The 27,739-nt window shown below is 39.0% G+C and overlaps 1 protein-coding gene across 1 annotated transcript; it reads left to right on the forward strand.

The window, feature by feature from the left end:
- grin1a (glutamate receptor, ionotropic, N-methyl D-aspartate 1a) lies at nt 1-27,668 on the forward strand. The gene is made up of 20 exons (XM_079485720.1): nt 1-693; nt 3,682-3,816; nt 4,269-4,445; nt 8,026-8,085; nt 8,826-8,923; nt 10,139-10,260; nt 11,546-11,720; nt 11,964-12,108; nt 12,826-12,912; nt 13,104-13,239; nt 13,921-14,048; nt 14,151-14,315; nt 14,594-14,712; nt 15,080-15,192; nt 15,285-15,433; nt 15,508-15,665; nt 16,080-16,241; nt 16,478-16,587; nt 16,911-17,056; nt 25,003-27,668. The coding sequence occupies exons 1-20, from the start codon at nt 445-447 to the stop codon at nt 25,069-25,071; spliced, it is 2,703 nt and encodes a 900-aa protein (XP_079341846.1). The 5' UTR covers nt 1-444; the 3' UTR covers nt 25,072-27,668.
- The last annotated feature ends 71 nt before the right edge of the window (nt 27,669-27,739 follow it).

Consider the following 27,739-nt stretch of genomic DNA (forward strand, 5'->3'; position numbering starts at 1 on the left):
GAGCACAGCTGTCAGCACCAAGGACAGCGCTCCGCCGCGAGCGTCGCATCAGCTCTCAAGCAGAACAACAGCCGACGGACAGAGAGGCGCACGATACGCGACGCATCACAGATTTTTGCTGTCAGGCTTTCTGCGTCTTGCGCTCTCCGTTAGTCTGTAAGCTCACTCCATAGAGGAAATTAAAAAAAGCTGCAATGAAGGCAGTGGTCTCGGTGTACAGAGCAAATACCATCGGAGAAATGCGCTGCTAGAACCGGGGACCATGCACATATCGCCGCAGTGTATGTGAATTTTGCACCGTGGATTTTTTAAATCTAGGGAATTGATTTTTTTTTCTAGCATAAAGAAGGTAAGGTGCTATCCAAGGGTGCATCTCCACGATCCTCCAGCAGCACTAAAAGGGAACGGCGGTGGACCGGTGCGCTTTTTTTTCTCGTTCACACGATGCGTCTGCTTCTGTTAGTCGCGTTTTTCTCCTGCTCCTGCGTGCGGGGCGGATGCGAACCCAAGATTGTGAACATCGGGGCCGTCCTGAGCCAGAAGAGATACGAGCAGGTGTTTAAAGATGCTGTCAGCCAGGCGAACCAGGTGTACGGACGGGACAAATTTATGTTGACCGCCATCTCTGTCACTCACAAAGCCAACGCGATTCAGATGGCGCTGTCGGTGTGCGAGGATCTTATTTCCAAACAGGTGAGATTTTTTTAGTGTCTGAATCTCACAGTGGTATGTTTAATGCAGTAGATTGTGTTCAAAATGATCGGAAGTGTCTTAAAGTTTTCTAAATGCTGAACATCTGTCCATACTGAAGGATTGTGCATGCTATTATTAATAAATAAAATTAATTATATTTAAGTGCAGATGCATTTTATTGCACGATGTCTATTACAAATAGTATGTATTTATATAATATGTCATTTATGTATCAGAGGTAACAGGTAAATTAAACTCTAGGCATATCAATTCTCAACAGTCAGTTATTTTGTTGATAATACCTGTGAACTGAATGTGGCAGATTTGTTTAGATGTCTAAACAGGACAGCCTCACGAGTAATGATCCGTACAGGTCGATAGACTATCAGTGAGAGGAAAGGTTAACTTACTGTGACTGACCCTACAGAGCTTTGATGTGAGGAATATGAGAGAGATGATGAAATAGGCCAGGGCCAGCAGCTGCGAAATTCAAGAGGTGACGCACCAACAAATTAGTGTATTTTCAATGCAAGCTAATTTCTATTTTTACCCATGATGAAGTTATGGGGGTCAGCAAGGCATCCTGTTGTGTTTTGGGGAAGAATATAGCCTATTGTCAAAATACCCAAGACAGACAGATCGATTAACAAGTGATGTGCATTTATCTGGCAAAGACAGATGTTACTCTGTTACAAGAAATTACAAGAAATAATGATGTCCAGAAACAGCAGTAGAATGCTTTACCAAGTTGAAATGAGATGCATTTTAGTTCCAGAATATCCGCTGATGCTCTCTTGGGAGTAATTCAATTTGAGGCGGCTTTTCTTCATTAAAAGCTTGCACACGCAAAAATCACATTAAGTGTTTTAGTTTGAAGTGTGTTCTGGGTCGGTGATGTCATTATAGTCTGCTGATGTAGGAGTCTATGTGAGTGCTGGACGTGAGCAGTAGATCCTGCTGTCTTGTTCTCGTTCTCTCTCCGGTCAAACCAATGGCCTCCTGGGGATTGATAAATAATTAACCATAGAAAATGTAGCGCCTTGGGTTGTGTAGCTCATCTGTAATATCTATCGCTAAATTAATTTCATGTGAGTCTTTTACTGTGTGGTGATTTTTGGCTCACTGATGTCTCTGCCCACTCTGAAGGAGAGACGTTATGTGACAGATGGAGCCAGTGCTGGAAGGTATCGCTGGATTGAGAATCCTGACTCGAGCCCAACCATACGGGCTGTCAGATCCGCACATTTTTGCCAAACCTTGTTTTTTCTCTCTGATGATTGTTTTTCATTTTGAACACAGCATATTTTTGATGGCCAAAATATTGTCTGATTCAGTCTAAAGCAGGGGTGTCAAACATACGGCCCGCGGGCCGTATCCGGCCCGATAAGGCGTCCAATACGGCCCGAGGGAAGATTTGAAAAATAATACAAATATGAAATAAAAGTTTATTATTATTTTAATTAATTTAAAGTTTATTAATACAAGCAGGTTTTCGCTGCCATATTATGTTTTGTTTTATTAAATTTTTTATTTTATCATTGATCATTTAATTGGGCTTCTGCCGGAACCCCTAACAAGCATGCGCATTCTAAAGCGCCGCCTACATTTCGAAAACAAAGTCGGCTAAGTTGTGCGGCAAGGACTAGTGATTTTAAAATGTCCAAATAAAGAAAACTGACGGAAGGAGACGTATTTCTTCTGTGAGTTCAACGGTAGGCCGGTATGTTTAATCTGCTCACAAGCCGTGGCTGTGCAAAACGAGTACAATATTAAACGGCACTATGAGATATACGCAGAGAAATATGATAAATACACTGGACAACTTCGAAAAGTCAATAATTTAACTTTAGCCTCGGAAAAAAGCAGTCAATGATCACAAAAACAACAGAGACTGATGAAGCTGTAACGCTATTTGATTGCCAACGAAATCGCAGCGGGATCAAAGCCGTTTTCAGAGGGAGAATTCATCAAGAATCGGTAATGAACATTAACAACCTGCGCTCTCGACTCACAAACAGACAGATAAATGACATCATGAGATTGATGTGGTTGAAGAAAAGAGATGTCAGGAATTAAAATCATAATGCAGATGCGATCTAGATCTTTTGTTGTTAAAGGGAATTTCTAGTAGGCCTATATATTTAATGTTCATATCCAAAGTGAAGTTGTACTACTGTACTAATTGTTAAATATGTTAAGGCAGTTTTTCCTATTAGTGAATAATATTGTATAGCTTGTATGGTTCATATTTAATGTGACCGTCTGTACACAAATAGAGTCTGTTGCATTTTTGTCATTACTAGTTTAAAAAGTATCTGACAAAAAATATTCATATTCAAAGGAAAGGGTTTTGATTGCCTTTACCTAAACAAAATAGTTTTTTCAAAGAGGAATAAGAGTGTTATTGAACCGTTCTGAGGATTTATTAAATGCACCTTTTACAGAACAGTATGTCTTTCTAGTTTTTTTGCTAATTCATTTGTAATTTGGTGCAATATGGTTTAAAAAAGGTGATTCGGCCCGCACATTGTCACTTTTCTCTCCATCCGGCCCTTACCCTAAAATGAGTTTGACACCCCTGGTCTAAAGCAATCTGCAATCTTTATCTCTCTCCCTCTTTCTCTCTAGCTCTCTGCCTTTGGTCTGTTTTCTAAGGTGAACTGTCTACAAAATTAAAGAGAATTGTTTTCAAGCATTAAGAAATACAATAACAGAGTAAATATTTTTAAAATATACTACCGTGAAATCTGTAGCTTTAACAAACCCTCCATTTATAAGTGTAAAAGACTCAGTTTCTCTTGCTCCCTTGAGTCCAACCAAAGATCCTTCCACGTTGATCAATCCAAATGTCAGTCTGTCTGAACACGATGTGATTTATTGGTTTAGTCAAGGATCTCATCTGTGGGTCATGCTCTTCACTCAGCTGTCATCCTCTCTTGGCAGCAGCCAGTTGGGTTTTTAATAACCAGTTCTTTGATGTTGTTTTAGGTGTACGCCATCCTTGTAAGCCATCCACCACAATCTAATGACCATCTCACTCCCACGCCTGTGTCCTACACTGCCGGATTCTACAGGATCCCTGTAGTGGGGCTCACCACCAGGATGTCCATTTATTCAGACAAGGTGGGATTAAAAAAAGAAGGAAATGTCATTTTAAGCAGCATTGCAATACAGTTAATCTGTCTAGTCGGGGTCTGGGGGGCATTGCTCCCCCCGGATTTTTCTTAGGCTCCTCCAAAAATATCCTGCTAACAATTAGCATAATTGAAAATTAAATACGTACTTAATACTTATTTGTATTATCTGTTAAATAATGACCTATCAATTAAGTCTTACAATAATGCAAACATTTTTCTTGAAATGAACTGCCCAACCAGAATATGTTATCCCCCAGCCAGCCGGTTATACAGAAATACATGTTGAGTTAAACAAACCTGTTAGTTTGATAAATTATATATATATATAATATTTACCCCTAACATAATACTTTCTGTAGTTACACCCTATAATCATTTCATAAAAATATTTAAGGAAACATGAAACTTTTTGTCTCTCTTCCTCTTCTCTTCTTTCAGAGCATCCATCTCTCATTCCTGCGTACAGTGCCGCCCTACTCTCACCAGGCACACGTGTGGTTTGACATGATGCGCGAGTTTCGCTGGAATCACATCATTCTAATCGTCAGTGACGACCACGAAGGCCGAGCCGCGCAGAAAAGACTAGAAACCCTTCTGGAGGAGCGAGAAACCAAGGTAAGGTCATCTCAGTGCCAGGTTTCCCAGAATGCATTTGTATGTACGCGAGGGTCTTCTATGTACGTAAACGTTTTTTTGTCACGTGAACACATCTTTCATGCCATGTTTTAAATGTTGGCTAACATTCTAAAACCAGAGTCTAATGTGGTCTGATTTGACTTAACGTTGCGTTATCTGGTCATTTCATGTTGCTTTCTACCATAGTCAAAAACTCCTGTGTCTTTCCACAACGGGAGCAAAATGAAAACCTTAACCTGGGGCATTGCAAAGCATCAGTGACTTTTTAAGAATCGTGGTCAGGCGTGTTTATCCACTTGATACACTGGCATTGTTGTACCCTGGATCCATAGATATGACATTGTCAAGTCATTCCCATGAGCTGGTTGAAAGTGATGATTGCTTCATAAATACAGTGGTGCATACTGGGAATTTTGATCTTGCAGAGGTTGTGCTCAGTATCCTTGGGGATGACGGCTAAATCACCATCCCAAATCCCCCCCGCGCAGCACTGTGTTAATTATTGTTGCCCTCTTTGCAGCTAGAAATTATTAACAGTGAAACTATTTCGGTATGGTGCGAATTGAGTTACATACCCAGAGAGACATCTGTGAAATGGAAAGAACATGTTGAATGTTGAAATATTAAATATAGTAGCTAGCTTATTGTTATTTTGTCTTATAATTCTAAGTAGTATTATGTCATTTTTTGCAGCTATCCATTTCCCACAATGTAGTTTAGTTTTTTTATATTCAAATTATTAATTTCCATTCACATGATTTGCATTAAAAGGAATACGTGTGTGGTATATGTCTGTGTTTGGAGGGGGTGCTGTGTTGGAAGACCCAGGTATGAGGTGGACTGCAGGTCAGGGGTGGATCTGGCCAGGGCCGTGCACAGGGGGGTGGCCCGGTGGCTAGAGCCACTGCCCCTCTGCTCTCATCCTCTAAGGTGCCCCTCTCAACCACACCTCCGGGCAGACATCCATTCAAGATCCCCGCTAAAATACGTCTGTTGACACTCCGCTAAACATTCTCTGACTCTGCTTATCCGCTCCGTGTTTTCCCACTCGCGTAAAGGGAAGACGGCAGTTTCAGAAGTTCATCCCATCACTGTAAGGACATTATTCACATCACAGACAGTGATACGCAGAATTAATAATTTAATCGTTTGTTTTTTGTTTATAAAGTTTTGCTCCTGGTTTTCTATTATTGGTGATAACTGCTAACTTGTACAAAATATCCATGTTCTGGATGAAAATGAAAATTCTTGTCAAATTTTATATAAATAAAACCAAATTTGCAGTTATTGGCACACTTTCTAGAAAATGCCTTCATAAAGCTGACAGTTTGCCACACTGTAACTGCTGTAAAGTACATTTGCAATTATCTATTTTCATCTATAACATATATAATATGAATAATATTTTATTAAGTTCGTATTAATAGGAGCCCAGATAGCAGGAGAGTATGTGAAAACCTTTGAATCAATTGTTAATGTATTCATATTTCCTGTAGCTCAGTGGTTAGAGGCTGGCACTAGGAACACCAAGGTCATGGGTTCGATCCAAAGGAATACAAATGTATGGTATAATGCAATGTAAGTCACGTTGGATAAAAGCGTCTGCCAAATTCATAAATGTAAATATCACTTTTGCACCCTTCGGTCTTCCAACCAGAATCTATTATTTACCCCTAGTCGAGGCTTTAGTTCAGAGGTGATCGTGCTTTTGGTATTCACGCCCCAATTAAGGGTTTGGAATGCATTTCTACTTTCTCAAGCGTATGGCTGATGGGGTATGTTTTTCTTTTTTAGGTATAATGATTTTAACTCTGGATTCATTCTGGATGTTTATATTTGCTTTGCTTTGTATACGCCTGTGGAAAGCACTTTGATTCATTGCATATGAAATGTGCTACATAGAAAACCATGCTGAGGGTTTTATTGCTCGTTGTAGTTGAGAAGTCATTGTTGTCACATCTGTGCTATTTATCATGCGTATTGTGGCGCTTCCCTTTTATTTCATGAAAAAGTAAGAAAGTCTCTATTTAGTCATATTGAAACAAAGTCATACAATCCATCTAGAAGCCTCTATGAACAATGATGTGTTTATGATTTGATATAACACTGTAAAGATGTCACTCCTTTTATTCACAAATATCCAGGCAGCTCCTCACATTTCTTGAAAGATAAGAATGGCTTTATTTGGACACTTGGCAGCATTCAGATACGAGTAATGATGCTTTAAATTAACTTAAGGAAATCAGAGAATTAAGAGTCTTAAGCCTGGCAGCCATTTTGTGATGCTTGTGCAATGCGCCGTTCTCATGTTTTATTATGTGAGGTACAATTTTGTACTGTATTATAATTCAATCCCTTCTCTTTTATAATACAATTTACCACAGATTTCTAACGTATGCACGCTACTTATGACACAAAGATTGTTGCTTCTGCTAGCATTGTATTTTTTATAATATTGTATGAGGACATTTTGTTATAGTCCAATGCAGGTTGTATTTTTGAATCCTTACAATATCTAATTATTAATGTATAAATTGCTTGAGTCTTAAAAAATGATTTATGCAATACCGTGATAGTAAATAGAGTGTATAATATAAAACATAAATCAAGGCAAGCATCTCTGAATTTTTGTTTAGACTGAAAAGGTCACCAGATTGATTTTGCATCCACATAACAGTGCTTGAATTTCAAATACTTTATTCATGCTATTCTACGGTTTTCCGCCGAGTCTATTTTTACTCACAATGGACCGAGGATTTTGTTCATATTGCTTTTAATATCGTTTTACAGGAGTGTCTGTTGGAATGCGTAATGGTTTTCGATGAACAAACAGAGGTTATGACTGCAGCGTATAGTTGGTTTAAAGCCACGCTTTAGAAAGGCTTACATTCACCTTTCTAATTTTGTGTGCGGTTCTATAATAAGCCAATGACGTGACGTGCATATGGGGCACACATAATTTCGAAAGCTCAAAATCAGAGGCGCAATCAGAACACGTCTTGCCTACTGCAGCATTCGGGTGGTATGGTGTGTCTACGCAGGAGGAGATTATTTATATCTCTGCGAAATGGCACCGCTCGAGTCAGGGTTTCCCCACGAGACAACTGCCCTCAAAAATGAGGCGGATGAGGAGGAGAAGTCAAGATGTTGCATTAAATATCCCCATCATGCTCTTCATTCTGTAATTGGTATGCATTAAGCCACATTGTGTTATTATTGCGTGATTTGTGATACCTGACAGCCTCTCATAGTCTGTCAGCTTTGTTGAATTTGAAATGGCATTACATCCATAATTCACTAGGTGTGTGCATGCCACCGAAAGTACCTGATCCGGACTAATGAAAAGCACCAGTTAGTTTGTGAACGTAGCAAAACCGACTGTATTAAAAGGAGGGTCTTGTTTAGGTCTTTGATGCTTTTTGCAAGCCCCAGTGTTCGGGATTCCAATTTGGAGCAGGAAAGTGAAAAATTGTTGGTTGCTTTACTGCCCACCATTTTCAACTGTTTATAATATTCTTCTGTGTCTGCATATTTTCTCTGTGCACATCATATTCATCAGAATAAAAAAAGGAACTATGAGAACCAAGACCAACAGTATGACAACAAAAGAGGACCTAAGGTATATTTGCATGGTCAATGCACGCCGCCCTCCAAAATCTCTAAACGTAGCTACTAGAACCAGCCCAGCCAGTCATCGGCCAACCCAGAAATGCCCTTCTCTTGGTAGCACGTGTTTCTTTGAGACGTTACTTTTCCCTTTTTTATGATTTTAATAAAGAATGGATTTCTTTTGAAGAATTATTATTTGTCGGTTTAAAAAATATCAATGAAAACGCTCCGCTTCTTTCATCACCATTTTTTCCTTTTCAGTAAAGGATGATGCATGATTCAAATTCAAAATAATAGTTTGCAAGCCCATTTCTTTGTGGAGATCCGACAGTTTGGGACACAACACTCTTTTCCGAATCTATTTCCTCTTGCAGCATTCCCTCGTTGATTCTTTTTTCTCGACTGTTTCTTTGGGGAAATTGCGCCCTTTCACCTGTCACTCCCCTTCCACCTGGTTTTAGTTTCCGGTTGCATCGGTCTCAACCCCCCCGTGACCTCTAACATGCACGTCCTTCTCTGGAGCCTTGATAACCTTCAGTTTGCATGCGACAATGCAGATTTTTTGCTTTTCAAGCTTTTTTATTTTGGGTTTTGAGCCAGTTTCCCTGGAACTCTATAATTTACCCTCTTTCAGCCCCAAAAGAAAAAAAGCACAGGCACAGCCAAACCAACCAAAAGTGGTAGATGATGCAGCATGGTTCAGGGATGGGATAAATAGCCTCTTTGAATGATTGTGTACCCCAACTTCAGGCCGAGAAAGTGCTTCAGTTCAACCAGGAGACTAACTTGACCGCTCTGCTCCTGGAGGCCAAAGAGCTGGAGGCCCGAGTGATCATTCTGTCTGCCAGGTAAGAGGTCTTGTACCACACATGTCCAAAACAAGGTTGTTGAGAGATACCTTCTTGTTCCATTTATGGTCATTGTAAATTATGTCGAAATTACGATCAGTTCTATTGTCAATATGAAGAAAATATCTGAAATTGTCATGTTGAAAACAACAAATATGAAAATAAATGTATAAGCTCTGTTCCAAAACATAGTAAGCATCCAAACAATAATGCAAAGTAACTTATTTGGAACACTCTACAAAAGAAACTATGAGTCATGCAAATAGTGCTCTGCCCAGGAGACTTGTAAGACCGCCAATGCAAGAGAACAGCATAAATAAACAACACTTATTTATTATAAATTGGTGGTTCATCTCACTTAAAAAAAGCATTAATGGAATAGTTCACCCATCAACCTCAAGTTGTTCCAAAACTGTATAAATTTCTTTGTTCACAGTTGAACACAAAGAAAGATATTTTGAAGAATGTTATCAACTGAGATTTCTTCCTGTGAACTGTTTGTTTTCCTTAATTCTTCAAAATATTGTGTGTTTTGTGTTCAACAGAACCAATACATTATTCAATAATAATTTCTACTATGGTAGTCAATGGTGCCTCAGAAGTCTCAGTTGCTTACATTTTTCCAAATATCTTTTTTTTAGTTCAACCCAACAAAGAAATGTACAGTTTTGGAACAACTTGAGGGTTAGTAATTCATGAGATTTCATTTTTGGGTGATCGATCCTAAGCATTGAATTAGAAACATTTACATTTGGCAGGCGCTTTTATCCAAAGCGACTTACATTGCACTATACTATACATTTGTTTCTGAGTTTGTGCAATCCCTGGGATCAAACCCATGACCTTGCTAGTGATTTGCTCCAACCTCTGAGCTACAGGAAAGCTAGGAATACAGCTAGAAATATAGAACTCAGGTGTTCGATCCCCACACATATTGAAAAGTATAGATTGTTTGAACTAAGTCTGTCAATTGCATAATCTTAAAGGTTTAAGTATTGACGGTCATCGTACCAGCCCATAACGCCATCCTTGCTCACCAACCCTCCAAAATCTCCAATAAATGGTACATTACAGTTAACCTCTTACTTTGTAATTACCTGCTTCAAATGAACTGTGGTTCTTGTGATTGGAAATTTATAATACTAAAACGTCACAAACCCAAAGGGGTCAATTTCACGCATGAATGAGGTTGTAAACCTGTCTGTCTGCCTTCAGTGAGGAAGAAGCAATCGCCGTGTACAAAACAGCGCGCATTCTCAACATGATAGGCTCAGGCTACGTGTGGCTGGTGGGGGAGCGCGAGATGTCCGGTAAAGCTTTAAACGAGGCCCCTGACGGTACGTACAGCACATCTGACATGACCCAAGCAGAGGAGCATGAAAAACAAGCCCTCTGATTTAGTTCCTCAGATAGTTGATGTTAGTGTGATGTTATGCGTTTAAACAATTAAACACCAATGTGATTTAGATACACTATATGGGCAAAAGTATTGGGGCGCTCTCTTTAAATTTAAAACTTGTTTATTTATTCCAGTAATTCCAATCAAAACAAATAGTAATATACCGTATACTTACCGTATATTTTTTCAACAGTTTTGGAAAGGCCTTTTTCTAATCAAATTAAAGGTCCAATGTGTAATTGTTTGGAGGATCTATTGACAGGAATGCAATATAATATAATAACTATCTCTTGAGAGGTGTATAAAGACATTATTTTTGAATTAGCTTAGAATGAGCTATTACGTTATCTCCTTCGGAAAAGAAGCGAAAACGTGACATCATCTTAGTTCTGCATCAGCCACCGTAGTGCTTCGAAAGGGAGGGGTGGGGGTGTCCCAATACTTTTGTCCCTATAGTATAACACTATAAAGGTTGGTAAAGTTAACAAAGATGATATTTCAAGAAGTTAGTTTTTAATTTATAATATTTGTGGGTTAACGTGTGGTTTTGTCATATCATGTTCATTATATCAATAGTTTGGCTGTCATGTGTATTGTCAACACTCTCTTTGACGGGTTTCTGGTATTGGTAAGACCTTTTATGTCACAGGTACTGCACAAGTGTTTATGTTGTATACTTTTGTCTTTTTCAATGCACTTGCACACTTTTACCCTGGTATGTTTTCTGGTCTGTGTTGAACACGGTCTTCAGAGTCTTCAGAGTAATGCTTTGGAGATCTCTCAAAGAATCTGCTCTTTAAACCCTGTTCCAGCAAAAAAACTCAGCTGAAGTTTGATTTATGTATGAAGTTTATCTTCATTGTGATATATTTCATCAGATTAATGTGTGTTAGTGTCTCACCAGTCGGACAGGACCACAGTATTTGCTGTAGGTGACGCTAGTGTGCTCAGTTGGGTAAATCCAACCTCAAGGGTCGAAGCAATTGTGCTGTGGGCGAAATACTTAAAACCACACAATCTTTCATTTCGTGTCTGATTGGTTAACTTCTATTGTATAGCTATTATTGGCTGATGTTGTGTTGAAATTTAACAGATAGTTCACCCAAAAAAGCCCATTTTGTTTCACAGGGCATGAGCCTATGGGATTTTTTGCATCGGAACGGGTTCTTAAAATCTTAGTAATGACCCAGACAGATCACTGCCTAATTTTTACATCAACACAGGCCTGATCGGCCTCCAGCTCATCAACGGCAAGAATGAATCTGCGCACATCAGCGACGCCGTAGCAGTCGTGGCTCAATCCATCCAAGAGCTCTTCGAGAAAGAGAACATCACGGAACCGCCTAAGGGCTGCGTGGGCAACACCAACATCTGGAAAACCGGGCCGCTCTTTAAAAGGTCAGCGGTACAGATGTCACGCATCCAACCGACCCGTTTAATTTGATTTTGTGTGATTTGTTGTTTTTTCCTGCTTGGGGAAACATCTGTTTCGTTCTTTGATGGGTTTGGACAGATGTAGACAAAGTTCACTATGATCTTCTATGATGTGCTGTCACAAAGTGATTTTTCATCGGTGCAGTTTTTCATACATCACAACCATACATGGATTACTCACAGTCCACCGACGGCTGTGTTCTGCAGGGTGTTGATGTCATCGAAGTACCCGGACGGCCTGACGGGACGTGTTGAGTTTAATGATGACGGCGACAGAAAATACGCTCATTACAGCATTCTGAACTACCATAAGACTAGACTGAGTCAAGTTGGCATTTACAACGGAACACAGGTGGGAGCCTTTCAAAGCCATGTCATTTCATTACGGGACTTGAATCTGTCATTACCTGTCTGTTTGGCACAAAAAGTGCAATTTTGTAGAAACCTTGGAGTTTAAGGACTAAAATAAGTCTTAAGGGCAATTACAATGTTATGGATGTGACATTTGCAGTAAACTTGAAATATAAACTTAAGAGAAAATATTTTTTATCTGTTTATACTGTATTTTCCTAAATTCCTCTTGATAGAGTCCGGACATCAGAAAAGATCAATTAAAGTTTTCTATTTTAAATAGAAAATTAATGCGTTATGGATGTGACCAAAAAGACGCACGTTTTTGAGACTACATACTTTCTAGGATTTCTGTGATTTAAAATGCAAAAACCAGAAGAAATAATACTCAACAAATGGAGAAGGGATGGCTCTTTAGAACCTATTCATATTTTCATTTGCCTATTTATATGGAATATGGACTGGTTTGGATGTGACCGCTCTGAAACAGACATTTACACTAGCTGACTATGGAAAATCATGCTTTAATAATGAAAGACCCTTTAAAAACTTTAAGAGAGACCTCACATGGATATGTAAACAACCAAATATTTATATCTGAGCTATCGGTATAGTGAAAACCTCAATTTTTGGTGATGTTTACATATTTATTTCTGGGCATGTTATATAAGATGAGAGGATTAAACACAGATTTTGAATTAATTATCTGCTTTATTAGGTGGTGATGAACAAACAGAGGAAAATCATTTGGCCGGGAGGTGAAACCGAGAGACCGAGAGGATTTCAAATGTCTACTCGCTTAAAGGTACAGGAAGAGGTTTAACCCAAACAATTCAATCTATTATTTTTCAAATTTGATCCAGTCATCTGAATTTCAGATTTTGGGGGTTCCCCAGGGGACAAGGTTTACTTCCCTTGTCATTTCAAAATGGTTCATGTTTTAGTTGAATCGGATCAGTGTCAAACAATAGCCAAACGTTCTCCTGTCTATTGCAGATCGTGACCATCCATCAGGAACCATTTGTGTATGTAAAACCAACCACGTTGGAAGGAACCTGCAAGGAAGAGTACACACCGAATGGAGTCTTAATAAAAAAGGTGATCTGCACTGGACCAAATGAGACCATCCCAGGTAACCTGTCAGGGACGTTTCTAATGTAACTGTGCTTTTCTACATCCGCCGTCTGGAGATACATACATACATATATAAGAGGCAGGTATTTATATATGTATGAATGTAGCAGGTGTGCAAGTGTGACTGCGGACATACGTGCATTTCACGTTGTGAACGTGTGACCATTTCTGCTTATTGGCTGAGTCGGATGTTTGCAAAGTGTGCAGAGGTGTTTGTGTGTGTGTTGCTTGGGCTTCCATTTGTGATATTTTGCCTGAAGTATAGTAACAGCTGTGAGTGTTGCAGCATATAGAAGCCACAGGTAAACGTGTGAATTTGGTGAAAGGATTGTGGCTCTTTTAGATGTCAGTGCTCCAACGTCACCGTTGAGCATGTCTGGGGTTTCCGTAAATGGGAACATTTCAATTCAGCAAGTAATGATCAATTGATAGTTAATGTTCAAAGATTGTTAATATTTCATTCAGTTATCATCTCAGAAATAAGAAGGAAAGCTGAATGGAAATAGAATAGCACTTGGAAGCGCTGTTGTCTAATGTAGAAACACACAATCTTTGAATGGGAGAGCATTTTAACATCGAGTTGAGTGGAATGGAAGTCGTGGATTTGTAAAACACTCATTTATCCGGACGAATCTTTGCCAGGTGGAATGAAATTTCATCTCTTCTGGTTTGGTTACAGGACGCCCAATAGTACCCCAATGTTGCTACGGATTTTGCGTTGATCTCTTGATCAAGTTGGCGATGACCATGAACTTCACCTACGAAGTACACCTGGTGGCAGATGGGAAATTCGGAACACAGGAAAGAGTATGATTTCCAAGTTTTCTGAAATGTAGCCAATTCATACTGTTATTGAAACAACAAATTACATTTATCTGTTTATGATTGAAAATGTTTTGTTATTATCAGGTGAATAACAGTAACAAGAAGGAATGGAATGGCATGATGGGAGAGCTCCTGGGTGGCTTGGCCGACATGATTGTAGCTCCGTTGACGATTAATAACGAACGAGCCCAGTACATCGAATTCTCCAAACCTTTCAAATATCAGGGACTCACTATTCTTGTTAAAAAGGTGTGGGGCTTTGCAATTAGTTATAATCCATTTTCAATAGACAACAAAATAATTGTGGGAAAGATTATTGTGCCACATTTTGTTTTGCAGGGATTGTGTCTTATCCCTAAAATGTTGAACACGTTGAATGTAGTTTACCAAGTTGTTGAAGCTATATTATGATCTAACTATTGGCAAAAATTCTAATCTATATTCATCATAATCCGGTTGTTGGCAGGTTAACTGAGTCTGTAAAACGTGCTTAATGCATGTAAGTGATCATCCAATGTGTGTTTCAGGAAATTCCGCGCAGTACACTGGACTCATTTATGCAGCCGTTCCAGAGCACACTGTGGCTACTGGTGGGTCTATCGGTGCATGTGGTGGCGGTGATGCTTTACCTACTAGACCGGTTCAGGTACAAAGAGACATTGGGTTGACTAGCTGTTCCATGTGGGATGTCCATGGGGAGGGTGCGTGTTTCTGTGTCTTTATCCAAGTATTTTCTTCACTTATTTGTAGCCATGTAGAGCCTTTGTTCCAGGACTTCTCTAAAGTGCGAAACATATGTCCTTTTAAGTGTCACCATCAAGGTGGGGGAGGTTGGGTGGCTTGAGTCTGTGAGCCTGTTCATGTTGTATTATCTTGTGTTTCTGCATCCTTTATAACTCTTTCTTTGACCATTGATGTTCCGGCCAATGCTAAATGACTTGGAAGTGTTTGTTTTAAGGCTACTTTGAGTTTTTTATTCTCACCAAGTCCACTGTCTCACCTGGTTTTCCCAGCCCGTTTGGAAGGTTTAAAGTTAACAGTGAAGAAGAAGAAGAAGACGCCCTCACCTTATCTTCTGCTATGTGGTTCTCCTGGGGAGTCTTGTTGAACTCTGGAATCGGAGAAGGTGTTGTGAAACTGAAGCTGTGTTTCTAAGCACGTTGAGATCTGTTTAACAGTGTTATTTTGCATACGTTTGACCCCTTACGTGTTGTCCAGGTGCCCCGCGTAGTTTTTCAGCAAGAATCTTGGGAATGGTGTGGGCCGGCTTCGCTATGATAATAGTAGCATCCTATACTGCCAACCTGGCTGCCTTCCTGGTGTTGGATCGGCCTGAGGAACGCATCACCGGCATCAATGACCCGAGGGTACGTTTCTCTTACCATTGAAATAACCAAGCTATTGTTGCAATTTTGTGAGTCTACATCATTTTGTTTTTCAGCTGAGGAACCCATCAGACAAGTTCATCTATGCCACAGTAAAGCAGAGCTCGGTTGATATTTACTTCCGCCGTCAAGTTGAGCTGAGCACCATGTACCGCCACATGGAGAAGCACAACTACGAGAGTGCGGCGGAAGCCATCCAGGCTGTCCGGGACAAGTGAGTCTGACCCCATGGTCAGTCTATTAGTCAGTCAGTCTAGCTGGTCCTGGGCCCGCAGGTCTCAGGTTTATCAATCAGTGCCAGTACTTACTGCACTGACCTGTGACCCTGGCCCATCGACCAGCCCAGGAGAGGGGCACCTACGTGCCAAAGCAAAATAATGTAACAATAAGCTAAAGAACACCTCTTTCAGGTTTTCAACCAAAACATCATTCAGGGAATCCAATGGGGGACAAAGCTCCACTGGTCTGGCATTGGATTTAATTTGTCTTTGAAGTGGCGGTCTAGATTTTCTGGTAACACAACAGGGGTGGGTGGGGGCGAGTGCCACGAGTTTGTTGTTTCTCACTGTACTGTTGCACCGTAACCCCTCATCCTTCCCACCCTCCTCCCTTCCCCCTGCCCCAACAGCAAGCTGCATGCTTTCATCTGGGACTCTGCGGTGCTGGAGTTTGAAGCCTCGCAGAAGTGCGACCTGGTGACCACGGGAGAGCTGTTTTTCCGTTCGGGCTTTGGCATAGGCATGCGCAAGGACAGCCCCTGGAAACAGAATGTGTCCCTGGCTATTCTCAGGTCTGTCCCAGCCGAAGCAGCATATTGTACGCTTCTGTATAGTGTTTTGTTGTATAAAAATCTCACTGTTGGACTTTGACTCATATCTCTTTGTATATTTCCCCTTTTCCATTCCTGCCGTGTTGTCTGTGTGTGTGTGCTTGAACATATACTGTACGTGTTTGTCTGTAGTGTGCTAGTGGTTGTGACATATTAACTTTTGAACTTCTCTTCCCGCTCCCCAACACCCCTTGCAGTTCCCATGAGAATGGCTTCATGGAGGACCTAGATAAAACCTGGGTGAGATACCAGGAGTGTGACTCAAGAAGCAATGCCCCAGCCACACTCACTTTTGAAAATATGGCAGGTATGGTCCATTCTCAGGTACAAAGAAACCTAAAAGAGATTGGACAAAAAAGGTACTGTAGGTAAGGTATTGGGGCCTTTTTTTGTCCAATGCCTTTAGTCAGTGTTTTACTCTCACCTGTGTTGGTATTCACATTCTTAGCAAACTCATTAACCTTTAACGGCCATTAATTTTGCATGCTTTTCAGCTCCAGGCCTCACAAATGTGGGCGTTACATGTAGGATTTCATCACACAAAGGCTCCACCCCCTGCAGCTCTTCTGTGGGTGACGGAGAACTTTCTGTCACAGTTCTAACAACGCTATTTGTTCATCTAATTTGCAGGTGTCTTCATGCTTGTCGCTGGTGGCATTGCGGCCGGAATCTTCTTAATCTTCATTGAGATTGCGTATAAGCGCCATAAAGACGCCCGCAGGAAGCAGATGCAGCTAGCCTTTGCGGCCGTCAACGTTTGGAGGAAGAACTTACAGGTAAGATCCTTAATTCTAGAACATGACGAAGAGTCAAGTGAGAAGATGGATTCCTGGCAAACATTTACAAGAGTCTTTAGTTCACATGTTGCACGCCTTGGTGTGGTCACCAAGGGTGGACTATCCTCCCCATTTCTTGGGCTTCCAACAGGGCCAACTACTGTAGGATAAAACCAGCTTCTTCCCCATTTCAAGGACTAGTCTGGAATTCTTCTAGGTTGTTATGGTTGAATCAGCCCCCTTCTTCTTGTGTGTCCCAACAGGACAATAAGGAGAGCTCAGGGAGTCAAGCTGTGGTTGCAGCTGGGACTCCATCTTTAGTATGTAAAACAAGCTGATTCGTGTTTCCGCCACGTCATCCTTGGAATGCGAATCAGTATATTTACAATAATAGCTGATACGCGTAGTGTTCATACTAATTTAGTGTTGTTTTCATGGCATGGAATGCTTCTGTTAGTTACATAAGCTCTTAGGTATTAGATTAAATAGAAATAAGACTCATACGTTTTGCATTTTGGAAATAAAAACTGATTGTAAGGCATAATCAGATTTGAACAATGCAAAAATATCAAATAAATTTAAAACGACAGTATATTCTTTACTGTCTATTTCTTGAAAAAGAAATAGATTTTTTTACGATGCGCAAGCATAAGTCAGCATGCTATGCTAAACAGAAAGCAACAAAGAATACGTATTTGCAATGATTTGCATAACTAGCCATAGCCATAGATATTAGCAATACCTGTTAGTCCCAGCCTCAAAACCCTGATAATTCTTGTTAATTCTGTGATTGTGCTGTTAAGTTTAACCATGTTTAACAAAAGCTAGAGCAAAAAGGATGAAGCGCAAACCCATGCTAAAGGCTAACGCTGTCCAATTGAAATGTCTGTTGCCCAGGCACCTTTGTGTCCTTTAAAGGCTATGTTTTTTAATAGAAAGGTGTTGGTAGGGGGTTGGGTGGGAGTGGACATTCGTATCTATTTTACGAGTTAGCTAATTTGTATGAATTTGTACACTGTAAAACTTTGCTGTAGTTTTGCAGAAGGTTTGCCATTAAATTACTGTATGTTTTCAGTTTTATAAAACTCTATTTTAATACAAATTAAAACACTTTGACTTGAGAGATTAAAAATTAGAAAGAAGAGACTGGTCTCATTACTGGCATTACCACGGCAACACCGCAAAAATGACATATTTTTCAAGCGTTTTTGTATTGTTTTAAATTACGATACATTTACATAACAAGATTTTTTGTTAACTTAATCTACATTAGGTTACTGGCAAACCTGCTGCAAAAATACAGCAACGTTTTACAGTGTACGATGTGCAGAACAATGTTTGATTAGTAGAAAAAACAATACTGAAACCCAATCTTTTAACGTGCCTGTCACTGGTGGGTCACCACTGTAGTGGGACAACAAATTGTAATAAAACATATGATAGAAAATGTACGAATTTATGCAAATTATCTGCATGGTAAAATTGTTGCGAACTGCAATGTGATTGTGTTGTGGGGCTGAAGTACAGTGATGCTGTAAGAGCCCCGTGCTGCTTTATTTAAAATGACAAAAGGTTGCCACTGCTGTCATAGAATAAACCACAGTGACAGGTAAGATCACAGCCACATGTCTTGGTCAGTAGGACATTAACCTGTCAGTGTCTGTCATCTGCCTAATATACCTGTAGAATTGTCTCTTTGTATACAAGTATGCTCTTATGAAGAAAGACAAGCAAGTACTGACTTCAAGGGGCATGTAAGGCCACTTAAATGTAATATTTGTGGTTTAAATTGAGAATTAAATTAAGTTAAAAAAATTAAGGGATGATTCAAATCGACCATTTCCCAAATGATACAGAGTTTTTATTGGCTCTTCCTTTCTGCATAAGAATTTACACAATATCTTTAATGGGTCGCATCTTTCTCAGGAGCTTGCGTGTGAACACATTATACGTGTTTTTGTGTGTAATGAAAATATAATTGTCTGTTCGCGAATCTTCCATTTGCACATCTGTGTACTGAACCGTCACAAGGGAAACCGCTTGTCTCACGGGCACGCTGCACTTCTGAATAACCTGCCAATTCAGCAGCTTGGTACGTCGGGCTGTTTCTTAGTTCTTTTGAAAGCACGGTGATGTTGAAAACATATACTACCTACAATACAGTTGTTAGTCTAATGGTTGTCTCATGGAGGCCATTCAGAAGTGCACTGCCTTCCCGAAAATGAGTAAACAAAAGGAACAACAGTAAAAAGCAAAACTAAATGAAGCATGAAGTTTTTGGATTGCAGCCAGTTGCATATGTGTCTTACTGTCCGATGGTCTGCGTGGGTCCAGCATGCTTATGCACAGATAGACCACAGACAAATATGACTCATTATTACATTTTTTAAGAAAAAACATTGAAGCAGGAATAAATGTAGAAGAGTGTGAAGGCAAAGTCGTTCTTCAGGGACGTTCACACTGGCAGTGATCCAGAGCAAGAACAATACCAAATCAGTCATTTTCAAAGAGAGACAGCGAGACCATTCACAACGCGGGTGTGTTAGAAAATATATATTTTTTTATGTAACTATGTAAATTCTTTCTCAGTTTACAGCTGTTTATTGTCTTAGCCAAAATAGAATAACACTTGCTTCATATAAAACATAAAAGTGATTCACAAATTGAAAGGAAAAGTTCACCCAAAAATATATTTTGATCAAGAATTTACTTACCTTCATGCCATCCTAGAAGTATATGACTTATTCATCAGCCGGAAAGACATAAGACTACATAAAACCAATCCAGACTTGAAGGGGTTGATAAATGTCTTCTGAATCGCAACTTTTCGCTTCCCAACTAAATGTTTGTTTGTGTTTGGCGTGTATATTTCGCCACTGTATACGATGCACAAACACACATGTATATATTTTAGAAATATTATATTTTAATACATTAAATATTAAATAAATGTATATATATGTTATATTTACACTGGCATATGTGTGTATCTATATGTACATTTAATTATACACGCCATACACATACATTATGTAAACGCAAACATGTATGTTGCAACCGATAAATTGTGAATCATAGATTCGACAGCACTCATTTAAATTCTTATTTGAGTCTATCATTCCTTTGAAATAAAATGACATCATATGATATAAAAATATATGAAACCATAAGCTATCAAATCTCACTTTTCTCTGCAATGTTTTACAGATTTGGGCAGTTATAGAGATCACCAATGAAGCGATAGTTCAACCCAATACAAACATTTGCTGTTAATTCAGTAGAAAAGTAAAGAATTGATCTGTAAACGTTGTACTTGATGTTTGTTGCAAGTCCATGACTTTCAGAGACAACACAGAATTATTCTCAGCACATTATACACATTTTTTGTATTGCTTTAAGGCAACCAACAGAGATAAAAATCGCTGTCAGTGTGAACTAGACTTTAATCTCTAAGTGGACTTTAAAAGTCACCAAGTGTTTTATCTGGTAATACGGGTCAGATGATAAGAAATCTTTGAAAGACCAGACCAAATGGCGATATGAAGTCAATGCTTGTTCACATTTCGCTTACTTTATCCACACCTTTGTTCTCTGCATGAGTCGAATAGATGAAATTCACTCCACGCTTTGCTGAGCTCTCCAACATCCTAAAACGTCTCTTATGCGTGGGGTGAATTTCCGTTATACGCTGCAAAAAGTATAACGCTGCAAGGGTTTTATATAAGTATATGTATTATTCCATATCCTGTGCACATTTGGCATTTTATTGTTGCTCTAGTGCCCTATAAAAGTGTTGTTTTGTTTTGTGAAATGAAGAGTTTGCTTGGCTTTGATGTCATTATTTCCTCAGCTAGCTCATTCTGCTGCCTTCTGCTTTTGCTTATGGATCTTAAAGTCATATGATCTTTAAAGCAAGTGGATAAATGTTCATTTATTTTTCTTTTTTCCTCCCCAATGCAGCCCTCTTCCTCTGTAGAGACTCAGGATGTAAGAATACCTTAATTCGACCTTTTCTTACACAAACACACCCAGTCTTGTACTTTACCAATTGTAGAGACCAGAGAGTAGCTGCGTGGGCCACCCTTGTTCGAGGGGCCAGAAAGTCCCTGTGATCTGTGCTTATGTTGGTATTAAGCAAATCTTTAAAAAACAGATGCCTGGCCAAATCATTTCATCTCAGACCTTCAAGAATACGTAGGAAGTCGTAGGACAGCGAATCTGACTTACATTCACATTCGTAGAGATTTGGATTGAGAATAGCACATCAATGGGGGACAAGGGGTCTTGGCAGTTTAAACCAGCCAGAGAGCATGAATAATTGTTCTACGTATATGTATTTTAGGATAGGAAAAGTGGTAGAACAGACAGCGACCCAAAAAAGAAACCCTCTTTTAGGTCCATCAGTACCACCCTGGCCTCCAGCATCAAGAGACGTAGGTCCTCCAAAGACACGGTAAGGAGGTTAAGGAATGGCATCTCTTTGTACTCGGCCGGTCTCTCCGTCTGTCTTTCTCTCGTCCTTTTCTTCAGCTTTTCTCTCTGTATCTCCTTTCCTCTGTCTCCAATGGCCTGTCATGTCTGAAACCAAGAGAGCCGCATTTCTCTCTGGTTACTCCATTTCTGGCATCCTGGCCACGTGTTCGTCAGTCAGTCATCGAGTCACCATCCAGAATCCATCCGTTAGTTAGGACCTCGAAGTATAGCTGACTAAACAGGTTTTAGGACCCAGTGAATCAGGGAATGGTCGGGTGTGGGGCCTGGTCTAATAGCAGTATGTTTCAAGAGGAGGGGGCGCTGCACAATGCCTGATGTTTCTGAGCTGCTTCTCTCCCTATTGCTACCTCTGGATGTGGAGTGTTTCAGTGTGGGCGGGCGTGTGTGCGTGCTTTGTTTTTGTCTGATGTGGTGTGGTATGTTTGTGTGTTTATTGTCCCCGAACCTGCCTGATGTGATTGATATGAACAAAAATTTGCCGTGTTTGTTTCACCTGAGGCATGCTTTAGTGTCGTGTGCTGTTTGATCAGAGCAACTGATACCACGCGTACTAACAGCACAACTTTCCTTTCAGGGATTGGAGTCGCGGATTGAAAATTAATCTTTGTTAAAGGTCCCAAAACTTCTTCAGTTTGTCATTTACTTGGTCTCATGATGTTGCAAATGCACATGACTTGCTTTACATCCATGTAACACAGAAGGAGTTGTTTAGATAGATTTCTATAGAACATTATAATTGTTAAAAAGTGCTAAAAACGATCTTCACGGTAATGTCATAGAAGAACCAATTTGATGAAGAATGATTCGCTCAAAGAATCTTAAAAACACCATTTATTTCTTAGCTTTTCATAAAAAAAATGTATTTAATTGTGTTTTATTTTGCTGCATTCTTTTTGTAAAGATTTTAATTTTGATTTTGTACGATAAACATTAGCAGGCTTTGCTGGCACCAAAGATGTGTGTAAGAAGATTCTCCGAGTTAGTTGGTTGTTTATATGGAACGTGTGTGTTTTTAGCCAAGTATACTGTCCTGAACACTATCTACTGTATGATTGAATTATATTTTATTCATTTTATAATTTTTGCTTTAAATATGCGAAACAGGGGTGATTGAAGGTTGAAGACAAAACACACCAACCCAAGTGAAAAGAGCAAATCAACGTGACCATCCACAGTGTTTAATCATCCTTTTATTTTGATATCAGTGTTTCCTCTCAATATAAATGGATGTATATGGTTATATAACTGTTTGCGTCTTACACATGATGTACATGCTACACAGCCTCTCTCTTCCTCTGTAAGCATGCAACGTATCTGTCGTAGAATTAGAGACTGTGTTTTGGTTGCCTTGGTAGAAGTAGTTGCATTTTCTTGTGGTGGTGATGATACACACACTTGTCTCTTGATCCACTGTCTCTCAGCAGGGGGCACTGTGGGCTTGATTTGGATGTGCCAACAGCAAGCCTTGTAACGTGAAAAGACCAAGAATGCTCTCTGAGGCCTGCTGAGGGCATTCTTGATGCAACAGCAAGGCCCAGAAGCAAAGTGTCATCACTTTTGCTGAATACGAATATTCTGCAAAAATTATGATGATGACTTTGACAATGAGAATTTGTTTTAAACTATGGATTTAGTGTTGCATCGTATTTTTGATCTGACAAGCTTAATTTGTTGACAATGCTATGGTAGCAATAAAATGTAAGCTATAAAAGAGGACACATGCAAAAGATATGTATTTTATTCACTCAAATATTTAATAATTTTTGTTTTGTATTTGTCACACAATTAATCCCGATTAATCACATCCAGAGTAATAGATTGTGTTTACATAATATACTGTATGTGTACTGTGCATGTTCATTTTGTATTTATAAACACATACACTTACGCCTTACAAGCATATATTTATTAAAAATATAAAATTATAAAATTAATAAATGTTTATACATAATATCAATTATTGGTAAATATAAATACATCTAAATATATACATGTACGTGTATGTTTTCGTGTTTGTAAATACAAAATAAGAGAATGTGGCACTGACATCACGCCGCGTTAAATGCTGGGTGTCGCGGCCATATTTGTAGGTGTAGCGGCTCTTTTCTGCTGGTAAGTTCAGTTCGACGTTGTCTCGTTTGACTTGATTTGTTCATATTTTCCACCGCTTATAATTATGTTCACACCACTGTATGCAAAAGCAAGGTGAGAGCCGTAGTAAAACAAAACAATCGCTAGCAAACAACCTCCGAAGATGGCGGCGCCGCCCCAGCATGCAACGCGACGTGACGTCGATTGACAAGCTCTATATGCACAGTAAGACTTAATCGCGATTAATCGTTTGACAGCTCTCATTGAATTAATTATTTTTATGATTTATGAATAAGCCCAATATGTAATCTTACTTATTTTTTAGACTAACAGACTTAATTTTCCTCAGAAAATCTGAATTTCTATAGAGATGCATGTGTCCTTATTTCATGCAAAACAGTTCTATTTATCTTCTGTGTTCAGAAAAGCGAGTCCAAAACTATGTTCGTGTTAGCTTTTCCATCAATATACCCATTTCTGCTTAATACATGTTTTTTAGGTCTAAAAATATCAGATTGACTGCACATTGAATTTTTCTTGATTCAGAGGTTGACGTTTAATACTAGAAACCAAATTTGCATTACTTTCTCACAGCTCAATCAAAAAAGCTTTCGGTGCCTCACACAATTTTGCCACAGCAAGGATATAAAATAAAATTATATTATACTGTTTGACAAAATTATTTGAGCTTTATATGTCCTTGCAGTTGCAACATGGCAAGCTTCACTGAGAGACATTTTTATAGCTTACAAAACTAAACGTGAAAGCAAAATGAACTTGTGGCGAGTGACGTTCTGACTGGCCACCTGCATGTGTTTGGGTGTTTTGACAATCCAGCGCTGCAGATGACCATGTTAGAAAACTCAGCTTGTTCTCTCTAACACATCCAAAATAAGGATGAGGACACAGGAACTCCAACTGAGATTACATTGTTATAATTATCGATATAGTGGCACCAAAAGAATTTGGAAATACTGGGGTCAGACTTCAAATTGTGCGAATGACTTGGGATATCTGACATCATCTCTCTGTTGGAGACCCTATTTCCTCCTCTTGCTATTTTTTTCTGAATACCTTCAAAGGCAGCAAGTAAGCCACAACAGCATTTCTCTATCTTTTTTGGATATACCATAGTTTAGCTAAAGGCAAAATTCATGACTCTCATATGTTGTTGACGTCTGAATGAAGTTTCTGATTTTCGAATGACTTGCTTTGTGCTACCTTTGGAGGTAAAAAAGAAAACATTGTTCTGGGCATCGGGGGTTTTCATGGTAAGAGCTGCACTAACATTCTCTGAATGGTGTGTTTTCTGTCTCTCTCTCTCTCTCTCTCTCTCTCTCTCTCTCTCTCTCTCTCTACAGCAATTCCCACCAACAGACATTACGGGCCAACTCAACTTGTCTGACCCGTCTGTCAGCACGGTGGTGTGAGAGAGGGAGAGTTTTCAAAACACCTGTTCATTCTTAAGAGACGATGGAACTAGAGAGGAGAATTGTTGTCCGACTCCATGGGTTTTCACAGTGGATTCATCACGGACGAGAGCCACATCACCTTTGTGAGGAGCCAACAAATCTCCACATCTATTGCGAAACCTGTCAGGACTGAATGGCTAACTGCAGGGGACGACATGTTACCGCGGCACAAACACACGGCTTCGTGCTAAACTTAGTCTATTTTATCTAAGTTGTAGTTTACCAAGTTGTATATATTATTTACGATTATTAATAGTGTAGTGATTCTTCTTATGTTAAGTGGCTTACGTATCAAAGTATTATTTCATTCTTAGAGCGAAGAACAAAATATTCTCAAGGCCAATTCTAAGGCCACTATTCAACAAGCAAACTAGCTGTTATAGTAATACGATTTATTATATTCATTCTATAAACACGACTTTGCAAAGTTATATATTTATGTACTTTTAACACACTTTGTCTTATTATAACTGTTTTTAATAATTTATCAAATCTAGTTTATGAAGCCGTACGTCAGCCATGACAGAAATGACCATTGCTTTGTTTGAAATATTTTCCATGTCACTTTTTTTAGCAAATCAACCCTTTGCATGTAATGTGCATGCAAACTATCCCCCAAAGCCTATGGAGAACAAATATGTTCATCTATGAGATCATTTTTTTATTAATGCTGTTAATGTCAGATCTTGGACTTTCGAAGTTGATTGGTGTATACTGCACACCACCATATCAAACTCTCCTTCAAACACAAAAAGAGTTCTTCCTCTGTTAAGTCATCGAGCAGCTGTTCTCAGCTTCAGTCAGCAGGGTGCATCAAGGGGCCGAGTTTTTCCATCCAACTAGCACTTGGCTTCTTGTGCAAAACATCTCTACGTCTTCCCCCCACGTGACCTTAGAGAACTTTTACACAAGAAAACCCCAAGTGTGCTGCTTTGTTTTCTAATCTGGTGCTGCAGTTTTGTATACACCCATTGGCAGGGCTGAGAAGGTTACTTTTAAAATGTATTTCATTACAGATTACAAAATGCATGCTTTAAAAAGTAATCTATAACGTATTTAGTGAGATTATACACATTTTGTAACTTCATCTAATTACTTTAGAATACTAATAAGGTACATAAAACAAAGGGATCACCAAACAGAGGCCTTTGCCTTCCTCTGCATATTATTTTTAACAACAGCAGATTTACAGTTTTTCCTCATTGGACATTCTAGTCCACAATTGTGAGTATATGTCTCACAATTCTAAGAAAAGAAGTCAGAATTGCGAGGTAAAAACTCACAATTGTGGGAAAAGTCTGAGTCGTGACAAAAAGTCACAATTACCTTAAAAGTTACTTAAACAAGACACTCACAAACAACTATCACAAAACATCAATACAGTCATTGATAATGTGATAATGTTACAACAGACAATAAAGATTCAAGGCTATATACATTTTTAAATGTGGCAATCTGTGTAAATTTAGTCAGTTTGTCTTCTGAAGCAGGCTATATGTAAACATGAAATTTCAATGAAATTTGATAAAAGTATCAAAAAGTAAGGCATTTTCGGCAAGGGGTATGACATTTTTGGCCTGTCTGGGATGCTTCTGCAGATTGTCAGAGTCAGAGAATCACAGATTGCTGTTTACATAAAGTGCCTGTTACAGTTTATATTAATGTTTAAATGAAATAAATGACAAGTAATCACTTTGGTAATCTAAAATACTTTTCAGATGTAACTGTAATTTGATTACCACCCATTTAAAAGTAACTAATGAAATACAGCATGTTAAATACGTAACTAAGTTACATGTATTTCATTACTCCCCAGCCCTGCCCATTGGTTAGATGTAAAAACTGGCCGTTTCCCGAGTTCTGAGGTTGAGAAACATCGACAAAGCTGCTCGGACTGCTTACTGTAAATGTTCACTCATTGTTATTTATATGTGACCTGTAAAACTCCCCTGCGAGAGAGATATCTTATCGAGCACTTTAATGTGAATCTTGAAATGATGCAAAATGTTGATTGTAATATTTATACATGACATGAATATTCACATTTGCAAATGCGGAACTGTTAAAATTGTCAACTGTTTAAATTGAACAAAACACACTTTTTGTTTATTTGTTTTATACGGACTCCAAATATCAGTTGTGTTAAACATAATCTGTTTCTGTTGAGAACTTAACTTTAAGTTTTAGGCATTTTGAACTGACGGGGGCACAAAAAGTATGTTTTCTCATTTTCTAAAGAATGTGGTTTGTACAAAGTCTTATAGTCTACCTGATATTTTAAGGCATGTGTGTGTTGCATCAATGTATGCTGCTTGAATTACTCGACTGTCATATGATTTTGAGGAAATGTTGATAAAGGGTGTGTTTGTGTGAGAATCAAATTGTAAATGACTGCTTGCATCACACACACACACACACACACACAGACATGCATCATCACACTAAGCATTAGTCTTATTCAAATGAGTGCTAGATGAGACATTTCCTGATGTTTGCCTTTTGACAAGAATATAACTCACATTTCTGTGCCAATAAAATTGTGCCAAATGCAGACCAAACTAATTGTCTCCTTTTTATCAAATAGACAGACAGACTGATAGATACATAGACCAGAACCTTAACTTGT

The sequence above is a fragment of the Barbatula barbatula genome (genome assembly GCF_947034865.1).
Source record: "Barbatula barbatula genome assembly, chromosome: 22".
Taxonomy (NCBI): Eukaryota; Metazoa; Chordata; class Actinopteri; order Cypriniformes; family Nemacheilidae; genus Barbatula; species Barbatula barbatula.

Excerpts from the sequence above, each read along its gene's own strand:
- grin1a (XM_079485720.1), top strand. The coding sequence starts at position 445 with ATGCGTCTGCTTCTGTTAGTCGCGTTTTTCTCCTGCTCCTGCGTGCGG. Across the intron at positions 694-3,681 it reads AGGATCTTATTTCCAAACAG|GTGTACGCCATCCTTGTAAG; the intron begins GTGAGATTTTTT and ends ATGTTGTTTTAG. Across the intron at positions 13,240-13,920 it reads ACCAAATGAGACCATCCCAG|GACGCCCAATAGTACCCCAA; the intron begins GTAACCTGTCAG and ends GTTTGGTTACAG.